Genomic DNA, 13,228 nt, shown 5'->3' with positions numbered 1-13,228 from the left:
GGTAATGGGCGGGCGTCCGAATTTTTCCGATCTGAATGTGCGGCGGGGCTATATCTACCGTTTCTATAATAAGTCACATCATACCGTAGCACACAATATGTATATTTATTTAATTTCATTCTGAATTATCTCGCAATGAAAACGCTTTCTTCTAAGGTACTTCTCTCTTCTTCATTATTACGTTTTCATAATTTGCACCATAGCTACAACCATAACAATGAATAATGTTATAGGTGATCATACCTTGAAAAATCTTTGTCAGTCTGCAAAGCTTCTTCGCCGTGGCCGAGACGCAGCAGATGTCTCTCGTCAACGTCCAACTCGGCAACCTTCTCGAACAGCTGGTTAAGCGCCTGGTTGCTGTGTGTCACCACCAGGGTGCGCTGCCAGGGAAAATTGTGGTACAGGTTCGATATAATTTGAACCGCCACGTCAGTTTTACCTGCAAAAAACAATGCTATTTTCGAGCATCACCATAATTCATAATTGAAGACGTGAGTGATTAATTAACAATTTGAAATTTTTCGTTCTTCGCATTAATAGAGGCAGAACCAGAAAAATGATTTGAAATTTAAAAAAAAAATGAGAATTTTATGTATAGCCAGATATCTTAATTCTTACCCATGTCATGAAGTAGGTAAGTTTCAACTTTCAAGGTTTATTCAAATTATTGGAAAAAAAATGAGTAACTGCCCTTGTGTTATAAAAGGTTAGTTATCCACTTCATTCACTCACGTCTTCATTTGATAGGTCTATTCCAGGGGTTCCCAAACTTATTTTGTCTACTGCCCACTTTGAGAAAAAAATATGTTTTAGCGCCCCCCATTGTTTCAATTTAAAATGCATCCAGGTCGAATGAAATTACAAATCCAGGCCTCTAGACAACGCCCCCATTCTTTCATGGTCCCTCACCGCCCCCCTTTAAACTTTCAGCGCCCACAAGAGAGCGTTATTGCCCACTTTGGGAGAGGCTGTTCTATTCACATGTACCATCGAGGAAGTTGATTCCTATGCAATTGACAGACCAACGTTATTTGGTCGAATATGTCAATTTGAGGCTGCGTTCCAGAAGACGTTAATTTTGACCAAAACGCTCAAAACGTCCCCTTCTGCCGTTCCATTTGACGACCGCGGTCGTGTTGATCGCGGCTATGACGTCACTCATGACGTCATCATTTTCGCTCTAAACGACCCTCGATGAAGATGGGTCAAAGTGGTCGTTCTAGTTTTTTTTTTAATTTTAACGTAACTATATCGCGAAAGCCATGTTCGGAAAGTTTTCACGACAGAGTAGAGACAAAAAATATTATTTCATTACAAATAATATTTTAATTGAAATATGTATATTAAATGAAATAACATTTTATGAAATATTTTGATTGGAAAATAAATTGTTTTAAATGAAAGGTCAAATGATTTCTTATAAAATATAATACTAATTTTCATCTCTCCTATACCTGTTGACCTCGTACTTGACTAAGCATTACGCGGTATTGTTACCTAACGTTTATAATATGTGACAATAGTCAATATTCAACGTATGTGGTTTTGTTATTAAAATATGATTCAATGTGAAAACTCAAATACATATACTTAAGTAATAAAAGTTTAACTATATTAAAATATTAAAAAATGTAATACTAAAAACGAAACAAATATAATATTATGTATTTTATTTGTAAAATAAATGTAACTATAAACAATTACTTTTATTTACGACTTGAAGAAAAGGATCGTAATATCCAAGTTCGGTTCAATGTACCTATGTATAAAAAAAAATTATAGTTCTTTTTTTAAACTTTTCTCAAAACGCTCAAAACGATCCATATTCCGTTCCACTTGGGTTTGTATCACTGACGCTCACATGCTAGTGGAACGGGAAAAACTACAGTCTTGAGCGTTAGCGTTTCAACGTCATCTGGAACGTAGGGTTAGTGTTAATTGAGATCTGTCAGCTGGGTTTGACGTAACGCGACCAAACTACTTACGTCCCCGATTTGCATAGGAATCAACTTCTCTGATAGTATTATATAATAACGACTGAAAAAGTTTAGCTAATTATGTTTACCTGTTCCTGGTGGACCGACAACGAGCGTCAGTCCCGGCTGCATGCCCGACCTAATGGCCTCCACCTGTGTCGGGGTAAACAGGATATTGTTCCTGTAAAAATAACACAGTTACAACTAGTTCATCACGCGATCGATAGATTGATCGTGTTATGTCAAACCCAGCCAACAGATCACGACTTTTATTAAGTTGACATAATCCGACCAACCGACTCCGTCAATTCTGCCTATGAATAAATTTCTTCGAGGGTGCGTTACATGTTCTAAGCTGTTCCCTTTTTAAGTTGAGTAATTATTAAATACAACACTCAGAGATTTAATGGTTACCCAAATTAAATTTAGCAGTGATGACAGTACAGTTTATTACAAAATCTTCATTAAAGTAAGGTTCATTAAAGTAAATCGTTAACGCGATTATTTGAGGAGTACGGCCGTAAAACAGACAAGTACTATTACAGATGACAGACCCACATAATTTGGCCGTGCTTTGTCAAACTCAGCCGACAAATCACGACATATTGAATTGACATAAACCGACCAAACCACGTAGGTCCGTTATCTGCCTAGGAATCATAGTTTCTTCGATGGTACATACTTCTTAGGCTCGTTGTATAGATAGGGTCCCCGCTTGGGCTGCACGTGGGGCTCCACTATGATGACCTTGCTCTGCTCGTCCTCGTCCATGGCGTTGTCGCCGAGCTCCTGTTTACGTACGACATTCTCGAACGTTAACCTGAACAAAAAAAATTAGATGCTGGCAAGCAACAAAAAAAGTAAACAAGATTGAGTCTGGACTCAGGATACGGCTTATTGGAGGGTTCCGAAGATATTTAACGTTATAAATTGTGCTACATTAGTGTTACCTACTATTTCTCTAGGAATATTCTTGTTACGTAAAGCGCCACCTGGTCGCAAAGTTTCTAACTATCATAGTATCGAAAACCTGGGGAAGATAATACATATTTGTTTTGCTGTTTATTACAAAACCGACTTGAATCGAAAAAATATAAACGTTGTATTAAAATAGCAGTATCGTGGTATGGACTTCAAAGCATAATAATTATTATTATCAGCTCTTCAGACATCTCGAACCACCGTCATATTTACATCTGTGTTACATAATATTGTAGAACTTACTTGAATGGTCTGACAAGTTTTCTCGGGTCATCAGTTTTCACTTTAATTTCGTAGCTCGGAAAACTGTTCCGTAAATGTTCCATGTCCAAAAAGGTGTCATTAAAGTCCAATGTCGGAATCTCATTCGGCATTCTGCAACAAAAAAAAATGTAAATTTTAATATAGAAAAACCTAACAAAGGGAATAAAATACCAAAGTAAAACATTTTAAAGTCATTATTCACCCCTGTTATTTTTAAGCACTGATGATGAAATATAGCTAGTGAGGCCTTCACGTTGGCTTTTGATTAATGATGGACCAATGCAAGCGATCATGTACGTGGTACATATTGGTCTATGCAGATTGCTCATGATGGACGTCAACTGTGCTGGTTATAAACAGCTTCGTATTAATGGTAATACAAAATTTAGTTATCATGGTCAAGAGGAGCTTTAAGAACAGTAATTCTAAATTTTTGGTTCATCATACTGACCAATGATCATTTATCTATTTAGCCGACTACGCCAGAAGATGAATCAAGTTTTCCGAGAGTATATGTATGTGTAGTTATTTGGGACGCTCTTGATAGAACGGCTTGATAGATTTTAGTTCGAAAAATACTTTAAAATACCTGGTATGTAAAATTGTTCAACTTAGGGACTGCTGCGAGTTTCATCAAAATGGCTCCAAAATTCCCTATCTCGCTTACACGTGGAAGAGCTATGCTTCGGCACGAATGGGCCGGCTCGACCGGAGAAATACCACGTTCTCACAGAAAACCGGCGTGAAACAGCGCTTGCGCTGTGTTTCGCCGAGTGAGTGAGTTTACCGGAGGCCCAATCCCCTTCCCTGCCCTACCCTCCCCTATTAACCTATTCCCTCTTAAAAGGCCGGCAACGCACCTGCAGCTCTTCTGATGCTGCGAGTGTCCATGGGCGTCGGAAATTGCTTTCCATCAGGTGACCCGTTTGCTCGTTTGCCCCCTTATTTCATTTTAAAAAATCTCAATTTCATCAAAATGGCTTCCAAATTCCAAATTCCCTATCTCAAAAACTTTTGATTGAGATTGAGTCGGTTTAATTGGAATGAGCGTTTTTACCCACCTGGTGTAGTGCGCCTGTCCGGGGTCGCCGTAGCCCAGCACGATGTCGTGCAGCCACTCCGGCACCACGCACTCCGTGTTCATCAGCTCGCGGATCGTCTCCAGCACCGCCTTGAAGTTGTTCTCCTTCGGCTTTCGCCGCATCACGATGTTGAATGTCTCGTACACGTCCTACAACGTACGTTATTGTTGTTTTTAATTCATTTTGATCTATGCCATCTCTTATTCTATTACCAAAATAAGTCAAATTTCATCAAAATTGGTTCACTACAGCTAGTAGCATTTTTTTTCATCGGATGGCTTTAAGTTCAATCCAATGTGAGTCGAATAAAATCGAGTACCGATTTTGTAACATATTAATTTTAACAAAAAAGCCGACTTTTAATAGTATTTCCTTGTCATGGGACCACTTGTGAAGTATCTTCTTTTCAAAGAAAAAAAGAACATTAAAATCGGTTCACAAACGGCGAAGTTATCCGCGAACAAACATAAAAAACAATTTATATACGGTCGAATTGGGAAACCTTCTCCTTTTTTGAAGTCGGTTTAAACGTCTGTTTTTATTTGAACAGAACACTTAAACAGAACCGAGTCTGTTAAAAACACATAAATTTTGTTCTATTTTTAATCGAAAATTCCAATAGCGTAGCGCATGCGTCATCCAAAAAGTCGGTCGGAAATAATGTAGAATTCCAATCATCCGATTTATTGCTCTCACAAAAAGTGACGTAGGCACTGCCCCCTGTGCTGGCACCCTCGTGATTTTATTCCTTACCTCTTTGCCCTTGCTCGCCTGATCCAGGTCCAGCCTGTACTGGTTGGGGTCGAGCAGGAGGCGGAACGTTCTGGAGTCCCCGTCCAGCTCGGGTCTCGGCTCTGGCCCCTCCTCTATGACCCTGCCCGAGGCGTCCAGCATGCCCTCCACCTCGCACCCCCTCACGTACACTATCCCCGCCTGCTCCACCATACTCTTCTTGTAATCGTATTTTGTTCCTGTGAAATAAAAGTACTATCAGAGAAGTTGATTTATAGGCAGATGGCGGACCTACGTATTTTGGCCGCATTTTGTCAAACCCAACCTACGAACCCAACCGACAGATGACGAGTTAAAAAAAAAAAAACAAGGGAGATAAAATTACATTAAGTTGACATAATCCGACCAAATGTGTCAGATCTGTCAACTGCCTATGAATCAATTTATTCGATGGTACCTACCATATTTTACGTATGAGTTCCTTATCATTTATCAAAAACACTATAATAATAATTAGATGTACATAGAACGGAATGTTTTCATAATAAGCCGGTTGAATTCCGGGACAGGGAAATTGATTTTTTTTTTATAATGTTGTTTAAGTTTTTTCAAAATTGAGCTTGCAACTCTTTCGGCTTTTTCTCCTCAAAGGCAAATGACCTTCTTAAAAATCACCAATATAACATAATATCAACTATCAAATACTATAAAATATCTCACCGATGCCCTGGTTGGGGCGAACCGTGACGAGGAAGCAGACGTCGTGTTTCCGGAGGCTCTCCCACTCGTACTTGATCTCGTTGCGGACGCTCAGCGTGACGGTGACGTCGGCGCGGACCCTGGACGGCGCCTTCTCCCCGATGTTGGGCTTGGCCACCTCCACCACCGCGAAGCTCTGGATGGGGTGAGCCATGCGCGCCCAGCCGCCGAAGTATACGCTGCCGTCCTCCGCGCGCCTGTATCAAGTCGTCCATCATGTCCAATACTTAATATTATAATTGCAATAGTGTGTCTATCCATTACATCTTCACCGCGGAACCGATTTTGCTGAAATTTTGTATAGAGATCTACATGAACTTCGCATCACTTCCCGCTTAATATAAACCTTCCCTGGACTTCCACAAATATTTCAAAACTAAAGTTAGCCAAATCGGTTCAGCCGATTTCGAGTCATATTATTTTTATTATATCGAAGACTGTTAATGTCACTTACCAAGGCGCAAGTCTATACACAGCATCTTCTATATCCTGGCGGATTTCATCTGAAACAATTCAAAACAATATGTTAGTATGCTATCAGAGAAGTTGACTCATAGACAGATGGCGGACCTACGTAATTAATTTTGGTCGCGTTACGTCAAACTAAGTCATCAGATCACGTCTTAATGCTAAGTACTCACATACGGTTTTATAACTATAGTTTTACTCAAAATCGAGAAAACACCACAGTGTGAACCGCAAAACTCACAGCTCGAAGGCTCGCATCGAGCCAGCTCGAACGCTCGCATCGAGCCGACTCGATGGAATTAAAGATATCTAATTTCCTTCGATTTGGAGTGAAGTAAAACTATCGAGCTATGCTGGATGTGTGGACGAAAAGCCCAAGCCTCGGGTTTTACTTTACGTGATGTTCGATCGAGCAAAACCGTATGTGAGTACTTAGTATAAATGTCAAAAGGTCACAGCACACATATCAACTTGGAAGGGGATCGTTACCGTATCGCCTTTCGCCTCGCCGTCAACCAGGCGTCAACCTAACGTATGCATAATAATAATAATATCTATGGACGCTTGACACCACGTCAGTCTGGGCCCCGTGGTAAGTACCTGAAGGACTTGTGTTACCAGTACCAGACAACGGAAATTTATTTAATACTTTTTAACCGACTTCCAAAAACGAGGAGGTTATACGTTCAGCTGTGGATATGTTTTTTTTATGTATGTTCAACGATTACTCCGCCGTTTGTGAACCGATTTTCAAAATTTTTGTTTTGTTATATTAGGTTTCACTCCAATTTGGTCCCATTTTCACAAAAGTGGTGACCTGATGATGGGATCCATGAGTAATCCAGGGAACTCCTCAAAATTCAAATGGAAACATATGGTTTTTTTGGTTTCATATGAAGTATTTCAGGCATATGTTACCAAAAAGTAAGATTTTGCACCAGGATACATCATGGTTCGAAGGTGGTGAACAGAACTCCTTACTCCTTATAGATACATATTTGGGGGTTTCGGCGTTGTCTTAAGAACTGAAAGCATAATACAAGAAAGCATAGCAATGCAAATTTAATTAATCATCTTCATCATCACCGCTATTCCACCATACATCCATGAGTAATCGAGGGAACTCCTCAATATTTATATGGAAACATATAGTGATTTCGATTATATGGGAAGTATCCTAAGCAAATGCTACCAAAAAGCAAGATTTTGCAATTAGATAATATACCATGGTTCCGAAGGTGCTAAGAGAACTCCGGATTCCTTAAAAATACAAGTTTGCGGCTTTCGGAGTTGGTTTAAGAACTGACAGCATATGCTACTATGTAAGTTACATTCATCATCATCATCACTACCACCAGTCACCAGACCAGGAATTATCTAATTATAACCCTATTATTGGTACTTTTAATCGTCTTTAAGATCGAAACCCGAATTTGTCAAACGATTTAAAAAATTATAATGTTAATTCAATGTAAATGATTCGACCTTGGTGTTTAGGTTGCCAAGTTAGTAATTTGATCATGAGATCTTTGAGGTATGCTAATCTCCTAAAATTTATACGGACGATTATAGTTATATTTGAGCATAATATTATATTATATTGAGCTGATGAGTTTTCATTAGTGTAATGATAGAAAGAAAGTCACTGAACAGAACTTTAGAACCTTTAAAGACAGGCGTATGAACATTAATTTTATCATTGCTTGATTAACGCCAAGCATATTATACAATTATATTATACAATTATATTAGTATATGCTTGTAGTTGCTTAAGCAATTCTGAAGTGGTAGTGACCTCAGACGAGTTCTCACATCATGAAAGTGTATCCTGGATCCAAATTCACTAAGCAAAACACATTAGTCTGCACAGAAAACTTTATAAATAACTAAAAAGAGTGAAATTATTATTTTTGACAAACAATTAAAACCGACTTCCAGGGTAAAAACAATAATTATTTCTTATGAACAAAAAAGTATTAAATAATTTAATAATTCTTACTCTTTGAAGTGCCTTAGGCATAATTCTCCTAAACCTCAACTATTTCTGTACACAATATCTTCATTATTTAGAAGTCGGTACCAGTTTTAAATATAAAAAATATTTTGTCATAGAACTCAGTATTATTAGCTGGTACCGTCTTTAAAATAATGAAGATTGTGTACAGAAATAGTTGAGGTTTAGGAGAATTATGCCTAAGGCACTTCAAAGAGTAAGAATTATTAAATTATTTAATACTTTTTTGTTCATAAGAAATTATTATTGTTTTTACCCTGGAAGTCGGTTTTAATTTTTTGTCAAAAATAATAATATACTATACACATATTTAATATTTTTATTATACGATACACATATTTAATACACATCCATGACCCAGGAACTTTGAAAACTTTTTGTTCCATCTGCGGGATTCGAACCCGCGACCCCCGGCTTGAGCTACCAACAGCCCACCAACTGAGCCACAGAGGTCGTCAAAAGAGCATGTAACCAAAGCGTATCAGTAGCGCCTGCACGTCAAATCGGCTACTGCTAGGCGACGCCTCGCTTACGGCTCGGGGAAGGGGCAAGGGCGGACGAAGAAACGTTAGCTTGAGTAAGGAGATACGTAAGCACAGGGACGACGAGCCATAAGCGGGGGGACTGCTAGTTGACCACTCGTCGCATCCCGGTTCGGAGCCTGTTCCGAGGCGAGGCGATTAAGTTACGGTTCCGCTTAGTGTGCGTTGCAGTAGGCAATTTCATACAAACAATATTGCACGGCTCAAGGCGATACGGTGAAGATCCCTTTCCGAGTTGATATGTGTGCTTTAATCTTAACATTGAAATGACATTACCCGACCAACCGACGTAGGTCCGTCAACAGCCTATGAATCAACTTCTCTGATATTACATAATGTTAATACGTGTATAATAATGTACAATAAAACAGTTAAATTAATATTCCTTTAGATTTATTTTTCTGAAATGAATTGATACGTTTGGCTACTCACATGTGCTCTCGAGGCGGAAGAGGTTGAAGTTGCGCAGCAGGTAGTCGTGCAGCGTGAGGAACTGCAGGTTGAGCTTGGGCAGCGCGAGGCAGTTCTCGCCGCTGTATATCTCCGTGGGCACCACGTTCTCGTCCCAGATGATGTCCTCGGTCGGGTACAGCGGCATCGAGTTCAGCTCCTCCAGCTGCGAGATGCGCCGCTCGTGACGAGATATCTAAAACAATAAGGTCATGTAGAAACTGCGTTATTCGAGGTGAGGTGTGATTGTGAGGTGAAACATCTAGTTCTGAACAGCAAAACGCACTGAAACTGTGACTTATCACTTTCTTGTATTTAATCATTAGTCAGTCGAGGTGCGACGTAATTAAAATACCTAATAATAAGTACTTAGGTACAAAAACCAACTTACAAAAAGAAGTGAAATCCCACCAAACACATTTATAGTAAAATGTTGCCGAGACGACCACATAAGGTTTTCACCCTGTGAAAAAGATATTATGAGATCTCATGTAGAACCAAGCTTCTGCTTCTACACGGCCTTTTTTTTATGCGCACGGGAAACCCATCATGGTGCCCCGGGTTGGGGATGAGCCTCAGTTAGCTGAAGCACCCCGGGGGTATGTGAGACTCTTACTCACTAAAACCACCTGTGGTTCGCCTTCAGCCGCATAAAGGAGGGATGTACCGGATCTACACGGCCTAACTCTATTCACCCTAACTTAAACAAATTATACATATCAGTAATTATGTATAGCTCGGCTGTTTCGATACTATAACTTCAGATCAGAAACTAAATATACACATCACATCCGCGACGGTAGCGAAACGGCAACGCCATACATATTTACTGGTATGTAGAATTTGTTGAAGTTAAGGTCAGTAGAGTTCGGTCGTGTAGATTCAGAAGCTTGGCTCTACATGAGATCTCATATCTTTTTCACAGGGTAAACCTTATGTGGTCGTCTCGGCAACATTTTACAAGAAATGTTTTTGGTGGGATTATATTATATTAAGTAAAAATAAGATAAAAAAAAACTCTGCAAATCACAAGGCACTACTAGGCAATGCAGTCTTGTTAATCGTGCACGCGCATTTTTTTTTAAATGTAATAAAGGGGCAAACGAGCAAACGGGTCACCTGATGGAAAGCAACTTCCGTCGCCCATGGACACTCGCAGCATCAGAAGAGCTGCAAGTGCATTGCCGGCCTTTTAAGAGGGAACAGGGGAGGAAAGGAAAGGGAATAGGGGAGAGTAGAGAAGGGAAGGGAATAGGGGAGGGTAGGGAAGGAAATAGGGTAGGGAATTGGGCCTCCGGTACTCACTCACTCGGCGAAACACAGCGCAAGCGCTGTTTCACGCCGGTTTTCTGTGAGAACGTGGTATTTCTCCGGTCGAGCCCGCCCATTCGTTCCGAAGCATGGCTCTCCCACGTATAAATGACAAGAAACCGTTCTGACGTAGTAATGATTAAAGGAATAAGTTTGTTTATTTCTACTTCTATTGTTTAATAGGAAATAGTTACTCATAGGTCAAGGGTGAAAATAATAAATAGCTATCATAATTTATGAATACCGATTTATATAAAATGAGTATCTACTTACCTAAATTTAGCGCCTTGCGCCAGATGTTAATAATGATGAAACGGTTGTAGCTTTTATAAATACGATAGTCGATAGTTCGATACATAACCAAATTAATTCTAATTCCTAGTTCATACCCTAGTAATAATCAGAGTCCTTAAAACTAGACCAGTATTGCCCGTTACGTTACCTCTCAAAGTTTAAATTTATTTAGGAAGCATAATAATAATAATATGCTTGTTTGCTTAAGAAAAAATCTAAATCACTACACGTTTCTACAGAGTGTAACAAAACTAAGTGATAATACTTTAGGGTGTATACGTGTTCCTTGTATAGAGTTTACTGTGAAAGTGGCAGCGCTGTAAAATCAATATTTTTTTTACTTTTGTATGGGGAAACTCGTGACGCTGGGGCCCATATAAAAGGGAAAAAATGTTGGTCTTTCAGCGCTGCTACTTTTACAGTGAACTTTCTACGAGGAACACATACACACCCTAAAGTATTATCACTTAGTTTTGTTACACCTTGTATATAAAGATGGAGTTCCCACGATTCTTAAATAGGACCCCATCATCATCAAACCACATTTTTGGCAGCGATACCAAGTTTTGATCATACTCTCCAGGGTGTAACAAAATAACAAAACAAACAACAAAAACAAAACAAACAGAGATAATTTTCAGAGAGTTCACTGTGAAGAAAGCAGCGCTAAAATGGTTATTTTTTAAACTTTTGTATGGAATAAGTCACGACGCGACGCTAAGGCGCTTGCCCATACAAATAACAAAAAAAAAGTTTCAGCCCTGGAACATTCACGGTGATACATAGGGACACATACACTCCCGAAAGTATTATAACTTTGTTTTGTTACATAAGGTTTACGACAGTGAAATCCATTTTTTTGAAAACCCACTGTAGCATATTCTAGAGTACAAAAATGGTTAATGCTTATTCCTCTTAGTGAGGTTTTGTATACATCATTTATGTACTATGTTTCTAAAATGATTTGCGCTTAAACCGCTGAACCGATTTTGATAAAATTTTGTATGCGGATACTTTGAATCAATTAAAATGACATTAGATACTTCTTGTCCCGGAAAATGTACGGTTCCCGCGCAGTCAACAACAATGAATTTGACATAATATATCGATATTGAGTAAGTACATGTAGATATTACGTAAGGTTTTGGAGAAGGACATAGGATAGTATTTTTTATCATGGAAAATGTTCATATCAATAAACTTTATTAATTTGCGTTTGAGCTGCTGAACCGATTTTGATTAAATTTAGTTAATGTAGAAATAATTAGTTTATCACGTGCAGAGTTGGGCAAAAAGTAATTAGTAATTTTAATCAGATTACAAATTAATCAGATTGATGAAGTAATTGTGCATCTGAAATTACCCGTAAATTGATTAATAATAATATGTATAAAATGTATTCTAAATATTTTACTTTGCAATTAGATTAATAATTTAATTAGACTAACGAGTATTTCAATAATTATGCCCAATGTCCAATGCTGGTAATTATAATAAATAAAAAAACTCCCACACCGATTTCGGGGCGGTGGCCGGTTTCAATAAAACCAGGCCAGTTACGCAGGAGTAATATCATAGGTCCCAAGTGTGTGCGCAATACACAAGAGCACTCTGGGTTCAATGAAACCAGGCCAGTTACGCAGGAGTAATTTTATAGTGCCCAAGTGTGTGTGCAATCACAAGAGCACTCTGGTTTCAATGAAACCAGGCCAGTTACGCAGGGGTAATTTTTATAGTGCCCAAGTGTATGTGCAATACACAAGAGCACTCTGGTTTCAATGAAACCAGACCAGTTACGCAGGAGTAATTTTATAGTGCCCAAGTGTGTGCGCAATACACACGAGCACTCTCGTTTCAATGAAACCAGGCCAGTTACGCAGGAGTAATTTTATAGTGCCCAAATGTGTGCGCGATACGATAAGAGCACTCTGCGGGAAGCGCGGGAAGGGAAGAAAAAGCGGGAACTCTCTGTCCTTTTCCGATACATAACGTATCTGCATACCAAATATCATCAAAATCCATGTAGCGGTATAAGCAGAAATCATTTTATTTAACGCCTGGGAACCGTACATTTTTCCGAGACAAGAAGAATCCTATGGCCTTTTCCGGGACTCAAAGTATCTCCATACCAAGTTTCATCAAAATCTGTTCAGCGGTTTAGGTATAAGCTGAAATCATTTTTATTTAATGCCAGGGAACCGTACATTTTTTAAAATAAAAAGGACCCTATGTCCCTTCCCGGGAATCAAAGTATCTCCATACCAAATTTCAGAAGAATCGGTTCAGCGGTTTGGGCGTGACAAGGTAATTTTATAACATTTTGTTAAAATTAAAGCATTTAAATTTGTATTT

The 13,228-nt window shown here is 38.9% G+C and overlaps 1 protein-coding gene across 2 annotated transcripts in view; it reads right to left on the bottom strand.

Moving 5' to 3' along the window:
- Positions 1–13,228, bottom strand: part of LOC121726441 (RNA helicase aquarius) — a 63,905-nt gene that overhangs the window by 9,808 nt on the left and 40,869 nt on the right. For both annotated transcript variants that reach the window (XM_042113820.1, XM_042113819.1), the window contains exons 10-18: positions 9,254–9,467; positions 6,252–6,300; positions 5,759–5,994; positions 5,060–5,277; positions 4,286–4,455; positions 3,204–3,335; positions 2,662–2,799; positions 2,069–2,160; positions 244–442 (exon numbers count right to left, since the gene is read on the bottom strand). In XM_042113820.1, coding sequence (XP_041969754.1) covers positions 244–442; positions 2,069–2,160; positions 2,662–2,799; positions 3,204–3,335; positions 4,286–4,455; positions 5,060–5,277; positions 5,759–5,994; positions 6,252–6,300; positions 9,254–9,467 — 1,448 coding nt within the window. The remainder of the gene's footprint in view (positions 1–243; positions 443–2,068; positions 2,161–2,661; positions 2,800–3,203; positions 3,336–4,285; positions 4,456–5,059; positions 5,278–5,758; positions 5,995–6,251; positions 6,301–9,253; positions 9,468–13,228) is intronic.

The sequence above is a fragment of the Aricia agestis genome, chromosome 4 (assembly GCF_905147365.1).
Source record: "Aricia agestis chromosome 4, ilAriAges1.1, whole genome shotgun sequence".
Classification (NCBI taxonomy): Eukaryota; Metazoa; Arthropoda; class Insecta; order Lepidoptera; family Lycaenidae; genus Aricia; species Aricia agestis.
This window is presented reverse-complemented; position numbering and strand designations above follow the sequence as displayed.